General features: G+C 49.7%; 1 protein-coding gene across 5 annotated transcripts in view; it reads right to left on the reverse strand.

The window, feature by feature from the left end:
• Positions 1-12,306, reverse strand: part of sdccag8 (SHH signaling and ciliogenesis regulator sdccag8) — a 41,207-nt gene extending 28,901 nt beyond the window's left edge. For 3 of the 5 annotated variants that reach the window (XM_076050841.1, XM_076050843.1, XM_076050842.1), the window contains exons 1-13: positions 12,058-12,210; positions 11,163-11,306; positions 10,946-11,031; positions 10,771-10,836; positions 10,565-10,681; positions 10,368-10,451; positions 9,992-10,056; positions 9,702-9,902; positions 9,230-9,368; positions 8,969-9,121; positions 8,753-8,887; positions 8,124-8,240; positions 6,572-6,714 (exon numbers count right to left, since the gene is read on the reverse strand). In XM_076050841.1, the coding sequence (XP_075906956.1) occupies positions 6,572-6,714; positions 8,124-8,240; positions 8,753-8,887; positions 8,969-9,121; positions 9,230-9,368; positions 9,702-9,902; positions 9,992-10,056; positions 10,368-10,451; positions 10,565-10,681; positions 10,771-10,836; positions 10,946-11,031; positions 11,163-11,306; positions 12,058-12,169 (1,562 nt within the window). In that variant the 5' untranslated portion in view covers positions 12,170-12,210. Of the gene's footprint in view, positions 1-6,395; positions 6,459-6,571; positions 6,715-8,123; positions 8,241-8,752; positions 8,888-8,968; positions 9,122-9,229; positions 9,369-9,701; positions 9,903-9,991; positions 10,057-10,367; positions 10,452-10,564; positions 10,682-10,770; positions 10,837-10,945; positions 11,032-11,162; positions 11,307-11,938 lie in introns of all 5 variants that reach the window. The other 2 variants (XM_076050839.1, XM_076050840.1) reach the window with 2 other exon arrangements.
• Between the last annotated feature and the right edge of the window lie 388 nt (positions 12,307-12,694).

A 12,694-nucleotide genomic window follows, 5' to 3' on the forward strand; every position in this document is an offset into this window, starting at 1 on the left:
GCCTCGTCCCCGGGCCAACGGGCCCACCACTGTCAACATCATGACAGCACACACACACACACACACACACACACACACACACACACACACACACACACACACACACACACACACTCTGGGCTGGCCGACGGCCCTCCCAGCTGCCCTATCCGTAACTGTCTGATTAGTTGTGCTAAGCAGCCCCTCCCCTGCCAACCATGGTGCCATCTGCTATCCAACAACATGGCTGCCGACCAGACGAGCGCGCGCACGTGCACGCACGCACACACACACACGCACGCACGCACGCACGCAAAAACACACACAGCAAAGACTCATACCTGGCACTGGCACCGCTACTGTCACATCAAACCTCACAGACACAGGTGTAGCCTATCGACACTTAGCGCACGCACACACACACACACACACACACACACACACACACACACACACACACACACACACACACACACAGATCTAACTGCGTGCACGCCCACAAGTGAGTCACAACGACGAAGGACGCGCGCACAAAGTTGTGTCGAGGTTGTGCGCATGCTGGCCGACAGTGATGAGCGACTGTGTAGGTAGGAGCTGAAGTCTGTGCGTGCGTGTGTGCGTGTGTGTGTGTGTGTGTGTGTGTGTGTGTGAGTGCGTTGCGCGTGCCTGTGTGCACGTCTGGCAGCGCTGGAAGCTTCATTACGGGCTCCACCTCTCCTGAGCGACTGCAGCCTGCGTGGTGCCCCGGCCCCTTTTATTCCGGGCCGTGATTGGACAAGGGCCTCCCGCTGAGTTGGTTTGCAGCAGTTTTGTCGCGCCCAGATTTTTTCTTCCCACTCGGAGCTCGGAGCCTCTGGCAGGACGGCGACATCTGCTGCCTCACCTTCCTCATTTACACTTCTCCGCCCTCGCGCCGCCACACAAGCGCGCCGCAGCTCCGGCGTCGCCGCCTTCGCAGACCTCGCCGTCACCGCGGTGTATGACTGGGGGGAGGGGGGGGAGTGGGAGTGAGTGGGGGGAGGGGGGCGGGAGGGGAGAGGGGAAGCAGCAGCGTGACATGTTTAATGGAGTTTTGGGGAACTTTGCGCCGGAGTCACAGCAGTCGGTCTGCTGCAGAGTGTGTGTGTGTGTGTGTGTGTGGCTCCCTCAGCATCCATCTTCTGCTTTCAGGGTCAAAGAAAGGAGAAGGTGGCCTGAAAAAACAGGGGCACTATCTGTCTTCCATATCACTGTCGCCTCACTGGGTTTCCCAGCGTTTGGCCTCACAACGTATTTGTTTTAATGTGTTTGTATTTATATTTGTTGGATGAGATCATGTTTAAGTAGATTAATGTTGCATATTGTTGGACTTTTAAACAACCCAACAGTGTACGCGGTGTCTCAACCTATTTGATTTCACGGGAGGATGAAAGGAGAAGAGGAGGAGAGGAGGGAAAGGAGGACAGGTGGAGGAATAGAGGAGGAGGAAGAAGAAAGGAGGGAGAGGAGGAGCAGAGGGAGAGGAGGAAGAGAGGAGGAGGAGAGGAGGAGAGGAGGAGAGGAGGGAAAGGAGGAGGACAGGCAGAGGAATAGAGGAGGAGGAGGAAGAAAGGAGGGAGAGAAGGAGGAGGAGCAGAGGGAGAGGAGGAAGAGAGGAGGAGGAGGAGTTCATTGAGTCCATGAGATTCTGAATTTGCCTGGATTTTTTGGAAACACATCCTTAAAAAAAATGATTTTGTGCCTCTCACGCTCCACTGAGGAGAAATATTTTACATACTTTTTGGACGAGTATAATAATGTTCAAGTAGATTCATTTTGCATATTGTTGGACTTGTAAACAACCAAATCCTGTATATGGTGTCTATTTGATTTCACAGATCAGGACTCGGTCACAGGCGGCTGCATATTGCTGCGCACGACATCTAAAGACAACGATGTTGCAAAGTTCTGAAATGTGAATTCCATAAGATCTTTTCATATTTCAGGATCAGAACAGAACAAACAAAGCACAAGAAGTGAATCCCTCCATTTCCAGGCAGTGTGAACAGAGTTTGTCGCACGCACTCAAGTCAGACCACGTGAACACTCCTTGTTCAGTCCCGCTCTTGGCCGAGCGACTCAGTCAGCGGGTGAACTTTTCCGAGGAATTCCATAATCCCGCCCCCCCCCGCCCGCCCCCCCCGACTCATCTCCAGCTTGGAAAAGAGGCACCGTCATGCACATGGATGCTGGATTTCACGGTGAAGGCAGAACTCCGGGAAGATTTGCGGCCTTACAGACTCAACTTCCTCCTGTCCCAAAAACACAGGAGTCGGCACGCCAGCCGATGCAAGATAACGTATGCGAAGGCACGCACACACACACACACACACACACACACACACGCACACACACACACACACACGCTCGCTTCCCAGGCTCTATGTGCCTGTGAACTGCACCCAGGCAGAGGTTGTACAAGGGCAGTTCTAGGTGCACTGAGCACTGAACACCCTGGAGGAGGAGGAGAGGAGGAGGAAAGGAGGAGGAGAAAAGGGGGAAGAAAGGAGAAGGATGAGAGGAGTAGAGGAGAAGGAGGAGGAGGAGGAAGAGAGGAGTGAAGGAGGAGGAGGAGGAGGAGGAGGAAGAGAGAAGGAGGAAAAATGAGGTAGGAGAAGAAGAGGAACAGAGGAGAAGGAGAGGAGGGAAAGGAGCGTGAGGAGGATGGGAGGAAGAGAGGAGGAGGGATACGAGAGGAAGAGGAGAGGAGGAGGCAAAGAGGGAAAGGAGGAGGAGAGGTTGGAGAGGAGGAGAGGAGACGAGGAGAAAGAGAAGAGGCAGAAGAGAGGAAAAGTAGGAGGGGGGCCTGGTGGAGGAGAAGAAAAAGTAGAAAGAAAGTGAAGAAAGACGGGTGCAAACAAACAAAACAAACTTGCTAAAGCCCTCTGCTGGGCTGGGAGTGGGAGTGCGTGCGGGCGGGCGTGTGTGTGTGTGCGCGCGAGGCGATGTGAACAGAGTGGCGGGGATTAGGACGGATCCTGGCTGTCCGACTCACAGCTGGCTGATGATCCAATCCTGGAGCCCAGCAGCAGCAGCACCAGCCGCCGTGGGAGCCCCGGGCCGCTGCGTGTGTGCGTGCACGCATCTGTGTGTGTTTGCGCCTCAGAGAGTGTGTGTGTGTGTGTGTGTGTGTGTGTGTACAGGCATGCAGGATCCGACTGATGTGTGTATCGGCCGCGCAGATTCGCGGGCAGCGCAGTTGTACAAACAGAACTAGTGTGTGTGTGTGTGTGTGTGTGTGTGTGTGTGTGTGTGTGTGTGTGTGTGTGTGTACGTGTTAATCAGAAGGAAGGAAGGCAGGGCTATCAGAAATCAAACAGAGGCTGTCTGTGCTTTATGCCCCCCCACCCCTATCCCCCCACCCCACCCACCCTGTTTGAAGGCGGGCTGTGATCATCGGGGGCCACGGGAGAAGGGGGCGAGGGGGGGGGGGGAGCGAGCGAGTGTCGTCGCAAAGCGAGAATCAAAGCGCCGCCTCCCGGCCACCGAGTCTCGACTCTCTCTGGCTCTCTTCAACTACGCAAACAGTCGGACGGCGAGCGCGTCCACTCGCGGCTACAGAGGCTCACGGCCGCCTCTGAAGTGGAGGGGGAAAAAAATATAAAGACACCAGAGGTCAAACAGAGGCGGAACCAACTGCACTGGCCAGAAGGCCGAGAGAGAGAGAGAGAGAGGGAGAGAGAGGGAGAGGGAGAGAGAGGGGGGGGGGGTAGACGAGGGGATGAAAACTGAGGGTTTTCGTTCGCTTTCATTTGCAAACGGCGCCGGATGAAAGCGAGAGAAAGAAACTGATGAGCGAGTGGAAGGAAAAAAAAAGGGGGGGCCAAAAAAAAGGAAAAATTAGAGCAGGTGTGGACAAACTACGGCCCGGGGGCCATGTGCGGCCCGTTCGGCTTTTTAATCCGGCCCGCCGAACTTGAAGAGATGACATTAATAGTTAGTAATAAAATAGCTGCATTTCATCCATTTTTTCAGTGTTTAAAGCGTCATTTCAATAAAGAGCTGAATACTGTGGGGCTTCAAAGACATTGATTTTGTTATAACTTTGCTTTTGTTCCTTTTCAATTGATATATTTTTTTTTCTCCTATGAGGTGGGTGAAGGGCATCAGACTGCTAACAGACAGTGTCATGCAATAACTCTCTGCACTTTGTTTTATCATCTTTTTTTTTTTTATTGTTAATGTCTTCAGTGTTTTTTTTAGGTCTCATTTGGTTTTTATCCTGCATTTCCAATCATAGTTCTCTTTTATTATTGTATTGGATCTTCTTCCCATCTGCACCTGTTCTCTTCTACAGTTCCTGAGTCCCCCTGTCACAGTTTAGAAGCCACTGTGGCCCCACCAGTAGAAAGGTGGGGCCAGGGAAGCAGCAAGGCAGCCAGCGAATGGAAAGCCAGCGTGGTGTCAGAGAGGAGGGACGGCGTGGGAGTGGGCATCTGCAGCCTCAACCAGCCTCTCCTTTCCCCACTTTGTCGCAGCCGACTGCAAGACGGGGCTCGGCGCCGGTAATTAAAAGAAAAACAAAAAAAAACTCTTGAGTCGAATCACCTGCGCGGATCAGATAATGGCTTCATCTTGTGGGATTTCATGGAGAGAAAAAAAAATTAATATGTGCCGCTTGTTCATCCTGATCGCGTCTCGGCGATTTGGGCATAAAAGGGGATTTTGCAGATCTGGCGTTTAAGCTTTGGATATTTCAAATGCGATAAATAAACATGTTGGGGCTTTATAGTAAATGCAAGGCAACAGTAAAAACTCCTCAAACTCATTAAACAGCTTTCTTTAAATTTGCGGCTGTTCATTTTATTTAATTCTGCCGCCGTGAGAGTCGTTTGCTGGGATTTTTTTTTTTTTTTGGAAACGCATCCTTAGAAAAAGGAGAGGGGGAAAAAAAAAGGGAAAGCGTCATTTTGCGCCTCTCACGCTCCACTGAGGAGAAAAAGAGACGTCCATTAAGTCCGAATCAGAAGTGGCTTTCACTGCTAATGACCAAAAATTGAATTTGAGGGGCTGCACGCTCGGCCAAGTCAACAGCTGTCAAACATCTAGTCTGCATCTGCGGACGGATGGAACGATAAACTCTGTCACGCACAGATACACACACACACACACGCACGCACACACACACATGCACGCACACGTGCGCTCGCACACACCGGGAGCAGTAAAACGGTAGCTGTAGCTCCTGCAGTCTGGGTCAAAGTCATTATATTGTTATATTATGAGTGCAAATTGACCACCGTCAGTCGCAATTAGCCGAAACACACAAGGGGGCGCACTGCTATTTGACGTGAGCCTTAAACACACCACAGCGGGTCACGTCACGCAGCCGGTCTGTGCGTCAGTGGTGTTGGCCGACTGACAAGAGCCGACACACCTGAACTAAACACACATCAGGCCAAAGGGGGGGCCGCGCACGCGCACGCGCACGCACGCACAAATTAGACAAAAAACTTGCATCCCTCAGTCGGACTCCATCACCGCAGGGCAGCGCCGCCACATCTGTGCCCATCTCAGACACCTCTGCTGTGGGCAGCAGGGGTGAGAGAGAGCCCCGGGCAGCTGGCAGGGGCTGGCAGGGGCCCTGGCAGTGGCAGGTGTGGAAACGGAACAGCAGCAGCAGCAAGCAGCAAGCAGCAAGCAGCAGCAGCAAGCAGCAGCAGCAAGCAGAGATGACGCGAGAGAGAGACGGAGGTCATGACGGAACCGAGGGACAAAAACTCATCCGAACAGACGATCGATGGGGAGGACGACCGGCCAGATGAGTGACGTGATAACAGATCAAAAGGAAAAAAAAACATAATGAGGAATAAAATCAGCTTCTGTGTTGTTGTTGGTTTTTGATAAGAATGAAAGTGAATGAAAAAAGATGCAGACGTCGGCTGAAAGAGAGGTGAGCCGGAGGCCCTCGTGGTGAGATGGAGAGCAGCTCCCAGCAGGTGGCACCAAGGCCAGGCTGTCCACTGACCTCACCTTCCACTGTGACAGTGTGTGTGTGTGTGTGTGTGTGTGTGTGTGTGTGTGTGTGTGCCAGGAAGAGAAGAAAGGGCTGGGGCACAGTCTGTGGCTCTGCTGGAGCGGCAGCGGGGCCGAGCGCTGGCCCGCTGGCCCGGTGGCCCGGTGGCTCGGTGGCTGGTGGTGCTGGTGCTGGTGCTTCATCTCATCATTATTATTCTATCTAAATGTGTGCGTTTGTGTGTTGCATTGTGTTGTGGCATGCTTAACAGGATTAGCCGGTGACCTGGTGAGGTCCAGTTGGTACTGGGACCGCGGGCGCAGCGGCACGCACGAGTGTTTGTGTGTATGTGTGTGTGTGTGTGTGTGTGTGTGTGTGTGTGTGTGTACGTATGTATGTGTGTGTGTGTGCGTGCGGCTTGTATAATAGGATTAGCCGTTACCTGGTGTGGTACAGTTGGTGTGCTGGTCTGAACTGGACTGGGCCGAGCCGAGCTGGGCAGGAGCTGGACAGAGGGGAGCACTGTGTGCCCATATATGCATGTATGTATGTGTGTGTGTGTGTGTGTGTGTGTGTGTACGCGAGTGTGGTGGCATGTATAATAGGATTAGGTGCTACCTGGTGAGGTGCAGTTGGCGCTGGGCGTTTGCCAGCTGTTCTGCGAGGCTCAGGGCTTCGGCCTGCCATTGGCTCCCGTCCTTTTGGACCGCCTCCAGGCGCTGCCTACAGCCAACCAGCTCTGAGCTCAGCCTTTCCACTTCCTGTCCCGCAGAGATGGAAAGAGAGGGAAGGAAGGGGGGGTGGGGGAGTGGGGGGGGGGGGTCGGGAGAGGAGGGGGTGAGGAGATCTCGCACGACAACCGCACCTCATGCCCACGGACAAACTCACAGTTAAAGGGGAATTACAACCGCATTTTATTCTAACGCTGGTGTTTGATGCAGTGTGCATCCAAGAAATCCCCTTTTTTCTTTTTTCTTTTTTTTCTTTTTTAATTGTCTCATTTAGATTTTACGACGTAATGATGAACAGTGTTGGCAAGTAATCTATTAATGAGTAATCTGCTACTGTAATTCAACATTTTTTTTTTTTAGTTACTAAGTAGAAATGTAACGGGATTACTGTGGCGAAATTGGTAATTATATCAGAATTACTGAATCAAGTAGCAATTCCATTACTTTTCTGAAATATTTTTTGCAAGCTAAAAATGATTTCTTATTATCTTACTATGGTCTCGTATTGGATCCTCTTATTATCCACAAAAACGTCTGAAATTTAGAAAAACAACCAAAAGCAACGATGTCGCCGACGGACGATGCAGCCGTGCAAGCGGCATCGTTGATGTGCGACGACGCACCGAAAACACGCGCAGTGGCGGCGGCGGCGGCGGCAAAAGTAAATTAAACAGCAATTGCGTTTGTGGCTGGAAATACAAACATTGTTTTGAGTTCATCGAAGAAAAATCTGGTTTGCTGCACGCTGCGTGCAGGAAGCGTTCTCAACTGTTACTTTTCAACTCTAAAGTCATTAGTAATTGATTGCTTAAGAAGTTAAAGTAGTTAAATAACTGATTCGATTACTTTCTAAAGAAGTAATCAGGAATCAGTAGTTGGATTACTTTTATGGAGTAATCCCAACAACGGTAGTAATGATGAACATTATGTCAGGCGGGGGGTCACCAACACCAGGCAGCACCCCAAGAGCTATGTGAGTCGCCTTGCTGCCCCCCCCCCCCCCCCCCCGCCCCCCCGCAGGCCTGTTTGAAAAATGGCACAACCCGTTCAGCTGCGTCTAAATTTCAATTTTAACCAACCTTGTTGAGTCATTGTCGTTAATTATTAACTCATTAAGGTAATCAGTGTCTTCACATTGATCAGTATCCTTACTAATCATAATAATAACAATACTAACATTTCACCAAAGGCAAACCAAGAAAATGTGTTATTTCAGGAGAGTGCAGCAAACTGGTTGCCCTTCATGTGACTCAGGACCCATGAAGTGGCTCTCAGCTTCAAAACGGTTGGTGACCCCTGGTATACCCCTGGACCCCCCCTGGTATAAAGGATTATTTTGTTCTCAGTGCGATACTACTCGCAACATTAGAAACTCCAGAAGCGGGCACTCTGGAACCCTGGTTGTTGAATTGCTCTAAGAAATCTTGGCTTCCGCCGACCTGTGCAGCCTTTTCAGTCCGCCTGCCCGTCTTGGTGCTGACGTCTCGGAGCTCCCTCTCCGCTTCGTCCCTCTTCAGCAGGGCCTGGCTGAGCTCGTAGCGCAGCTCCACACACACCTGGAGAAAGCCCGGGTTCGAATGACTCGTTCGCCCTTTATTTTTCTCCTTCATCAGAAGTCATATTTGTGGTTGGATGTAAAGTCGCTGTAAAGTTCGCCGCTTTAACCCAAAGCCAGCGATTCATGGGATGAAAATAAATAAGCAGTTTGTCTCCATGCAAAAAATATGACTTTGTAATATCATGTTGGTAAAAGCTGAACTTAGAATCATTCTATTCAGGCAGCCCATTTATTTATTTATTTTTACCAACGAGCTCTCTGACTTCAATCATTTATGGGCTGTGATAAAATACTACAATAGAAAAGGTTTTGCTGCCATCCACTGGCCTTTGGTAAGTATTGCATAGAGACTGATCTGGGTCTGTTTACTGCTGCAGTAGATTTCACTTATCTGTGTGTATATTTCCTTCAGGACAAAATAATAATACTTAAAAAATACATTAATTTACACAGCACCTTTTAAAACAGCTTTATAAGATACTAAAAGTCAGCACACATTAGGCACTGTACCTTGGCGTGATCCTGTTCCTGATTGGTCAGTTTGTTGAGCGTGTCTCCCAGCTGTTTGGTCAGTGAGCCCTTGTCTCTGAGAAGTCGGTCCTGCTGCGCCTGTGACTCGGCCACTTGCTGGGAGAGGTGCGACACCTGACACACACGCAGACGCACAATTTCAAAATAAAACCGGCGTGGTTGCACATGACTTGACGAAAGCAGAGGACGGCTTACAGTCTGCGCCAGCTCCTCCTTCTGTTTGCGGGCCTCAGACCGGCCTTCCTCTCTGGCCTGAGCCAGTCTCTCCTTCAAGGTGTGCGCTTCCCGCTCCACCTGCTGCCGGTGTCGCAGCAGCTCTCGTGACAGTTGCTCACACTGTGCCTCTGCCTGCACGCCGGAAAACCACAGCACAACAGCGGTTTGTCCCAGAAGTCCCAGAAAGCCGCAGAGCGCAGACGGCCGAGCTGTGAAATTGTTGGTGAGTGTTTCTCTGACCCTGGCTTTGTGCAGATTGGCTTCCTCCGCCATCTCCACCACCTGCTTGACCTGCAGACAGGCTGACCACTCCTTCTCTTGCGCCTCCTGCTGACCGGCCCGGGCTGCACGCAGGGCCCCCACTAACTCGTCACGCTCCCTGTCAAAATCAAAGCATCCATCCATCCATTTTCAATACACGCCTCTTCCTGAACTCAGGGTTGTGGTAAATCAAAACGATCCAACATTTTTTTCCTACTGTAGAAATATTTTATTTCTCGATTTCTTTTTCATTTTTTTTTCTCTGCACTATATTGTTGCTGTAATTATGCAAATGTACCCCATATTGGGATTAATAAAGGCATACAAATTCTAATCCTAATCCACAAGCAACTTCTTTGATATGTTTTTTTCATTGCGGGAGAAATGCACAAATGAACAAGATTGTGATGCTGCAACAGCTCCGGCAGCTCAGGGTGGTGCGTCGCCTTACTTTGCCAGCCTCTCAACAGCCTTGGCATGCAGATTGGTGTGCGTCCTCTCCAAAACGGCCTCGTGCTGCGCGCACTTCAGACACAGTCCTTCCACGCGCGGACCGCTGTCAGCCCTCAGCGCGTCTGCAACCTGCTTCTCCTTCTTCCTCAGACTCAACTTCAACTCCTCGCATTCCTTCTGGCTGACTGACAGGTCCCTCCTGGAGGCAGGAGAAGAGATGAGACGTGAACAAAAAGAAATAGCAATCAATGGCCGGGGAGGTGACCGCAGTTTTGCTGCCACGCAAACCTGAGGGACATGACCTGGCCGTCCAACATTTCAATTTGGGCCTGATGCATCGCTCTCAGGTGTTCCTGACAAGAGACAGACACATTATGTCAGTTCCTTCAGTGACCACAGGGGGAGACCAAACACATTTGTGCAATGAAATAAGTGTTTTCAGTGAGTATTAATGTACGGAAGCGAATTGCTGCCACCCTAGAAAAAAAAAACAGGACTCAGTATCGTTTTATAAGGTGAAACTATCCGTGATAATTTTCACGTGAAAACGTGAAACTTTCAAAAAGTAACGTGAAAATGATCATGTAAAAACGTGTAGTTTCACGTTATAACATGATACTGTGCCCTCTAATAACAATGAATGAACATTAATAATCACTCTTACCATTTCATTTTTCCACATGGAATGTTCTGATCTGTGTCTGTTAATTGAGAATTTGAGATTGTCGGCAGCCGCATTGTCCTGAGCCTGAGAACAGTGAGGGTGATGGCAAGACAATTACATTACAAACTGTCAATAAGCGTCGTGTAGGGAAGTCAAAGTAAAGGCACTGTCCTATAAAGACACAAATCAAACGTTACCGCTGTGCAGTGCTCAAAAGATTCTTCTGCCATCCTGGATTTGCGGAGCTCTGATTGCAACTTTTCGTTCTCCACCACGACCACTCTGACGCGCTGCTTCAACACCTGCAGCTCCTCCTACAGTGGAGCACAAAGAGAGTGCGTGAATGAAAGTGAATAAAACTATCCAATATACGGTGCATGTTGGCTTGTCATATAATATATACCTTGCAGAACTTGACCTCGGCCTCCAGGGGTTGGACGGACTCGGGCTGGTAGTGATTGACAGCAGGCTTTTGGGGGTCGAAAGAAAAAGAAAAGGGGAAAATGAGGATAGGTTTGTTATTTGCTGGTGTAATACAACAGAAGCCTGAACAAAACACACACACATACACACAGTACCTTGGATGGTGACTGCTTTCTTGAAGGAGAGACAGCTTGTGGAATTTCTTTGCACTGTTTCATCAGGAGACTTTTCAGCTGATTGACTGCGAGGGCAGAGTTGCAGCACAGGTGAGCGACGCACAAACCCAACAGAGAATTTCTATTTACGAGACACGAGCGGGGAAATCTCGGGGCTGCTGCGCTGCGCTGCGCTGGGTCGCTCGCCGCTGCTCACCTGCTTCGCTCTGCGACTTTTGGTTCCATCCACCTCTGTCGTCTTGGCTCGCTGCGGCGAGACAGCCGGCGTCACCGCCGCCGCGAAGCTCCTCCCCCTCTCCTCCATCGTGACTGGGTCGCTTGATGGTCTTGTTGGCACGCTCTGAACACAACACACACACACACACACACGCAATCAGGAGAGGATTTTCAGTGAAGGATAGTTATTATTATGCCTTAATTGGTTTATTGTTTATTTTATTTTCAAATGTATCATTAGCCCGTGGGAAAAGGTTACTATTGAAATTTAAACCACAAGGCTGCAAATACAAAATGAGGCCAACAATTTTTATTGACATCTTATTTGTTTCAATGAGATTTTTTTCATTTGAAATTAAATTCTGCATGTGTACAATTTTAAGTCATTTGTTGTGTACTATACAACAACGGTAGGAACCCGTTTGGCCATCATACGACTCAGGACCCATGAAGCAGCTCTCAGGTTCAAAAATGTTGGTGTGACACCTGTTGTCTAGGTGCTTGTTCCATTTCTGTCACCATATGGGACAGACAATAAAGTATTCTATTCTATTCTATTCTATTCTATTCTGATGTTTGGTCTACGTTTTTAGCTCACTGTGTATTTGAGATTGACAGCCCCAATTTAACAGCTTCTACAATCTTACAGCATCGTGAAATAAAGAGGTTATAATCCACGTTTTCCTTATCGTGTGAGCCAGTGGGGCTGAAGCAATGCAGAGGCGTAACACTACAATGTAGAAAAACAATCCTGACCATTGTTTGTACATCACTATATCAAATAAGAAGAGGAAGACATCAGTAGTGGCCACTCAACATGAGCGAATCCTCTCGATTCTGTCTTTCCTGGGCTAAACTCGGCACAGAACACTCACGCCTCAGCTCCCTGTCGCAGGCAGCCAGCAGCTCCTCTTCCTCCTCTTCCTCCTCCATCTCCTCCTCCTTCTTCTCCTCCTCCTCCTCCTCGGCCCAACTGGAAGGTTTCATGAGTTCACACACACACACACACACACACACACACACACACACACACACACAACCGTTTGATTCACGTCCAACTTATTCTTCTTAGCGGGCTGTGGACGACGCTCATTGACAACAATGGCATTGCGCATGCGCCGCCGGATAACCGTCGACGCTTGTCGAGAGGAGTGCTTGTTGTCCCATACCGGCGCGTGCCGGTGATTCACCGCTGTGGAAATTGTAGTCTTGACGACACCGCCCTGGCGCAAGCGTGTCGGTGTGTAATGTAGAACTAAACCAAGACACCCATGGACTGAAGGATTCGACTTCCTCAAACGTTGGTAGATACCGGGAAGTGTAGTTTCTATTTGTAGTTCGTTTGGGTTCTGTTTTTTTTTTTTTTTTAAAGCGATAAGCGATTCATGCCTGCCACCCTGTGGTCAATGTTGCATATTGCTACTCAGTCTCCAATTCTAGGAAACTATTTCATGTGACGTTTGGAAAGGGAAAGCAGCTGCACCTTCAGAATAGCTACACCGCAAGTCTCTC

Source organism: Nelusetta ayraudi, unplaced genomic scaffold (genome assembly GCF_046127955.1).
Source record: "Nelusetta ayraudi isolate G7.1 ecotype Tasmania unplaced genomic scaffold, CSIRO-AGI_Nayr_v1 ptg000130l, whole genome shotgun sequence".
Taxonomy (NCBI): Eukaryota; Metazoa; Chordata; class Actinopteri; order Tetraodontiformes; family Monacanthidae; genus Nelusetta; species Nelusetta ayraudi.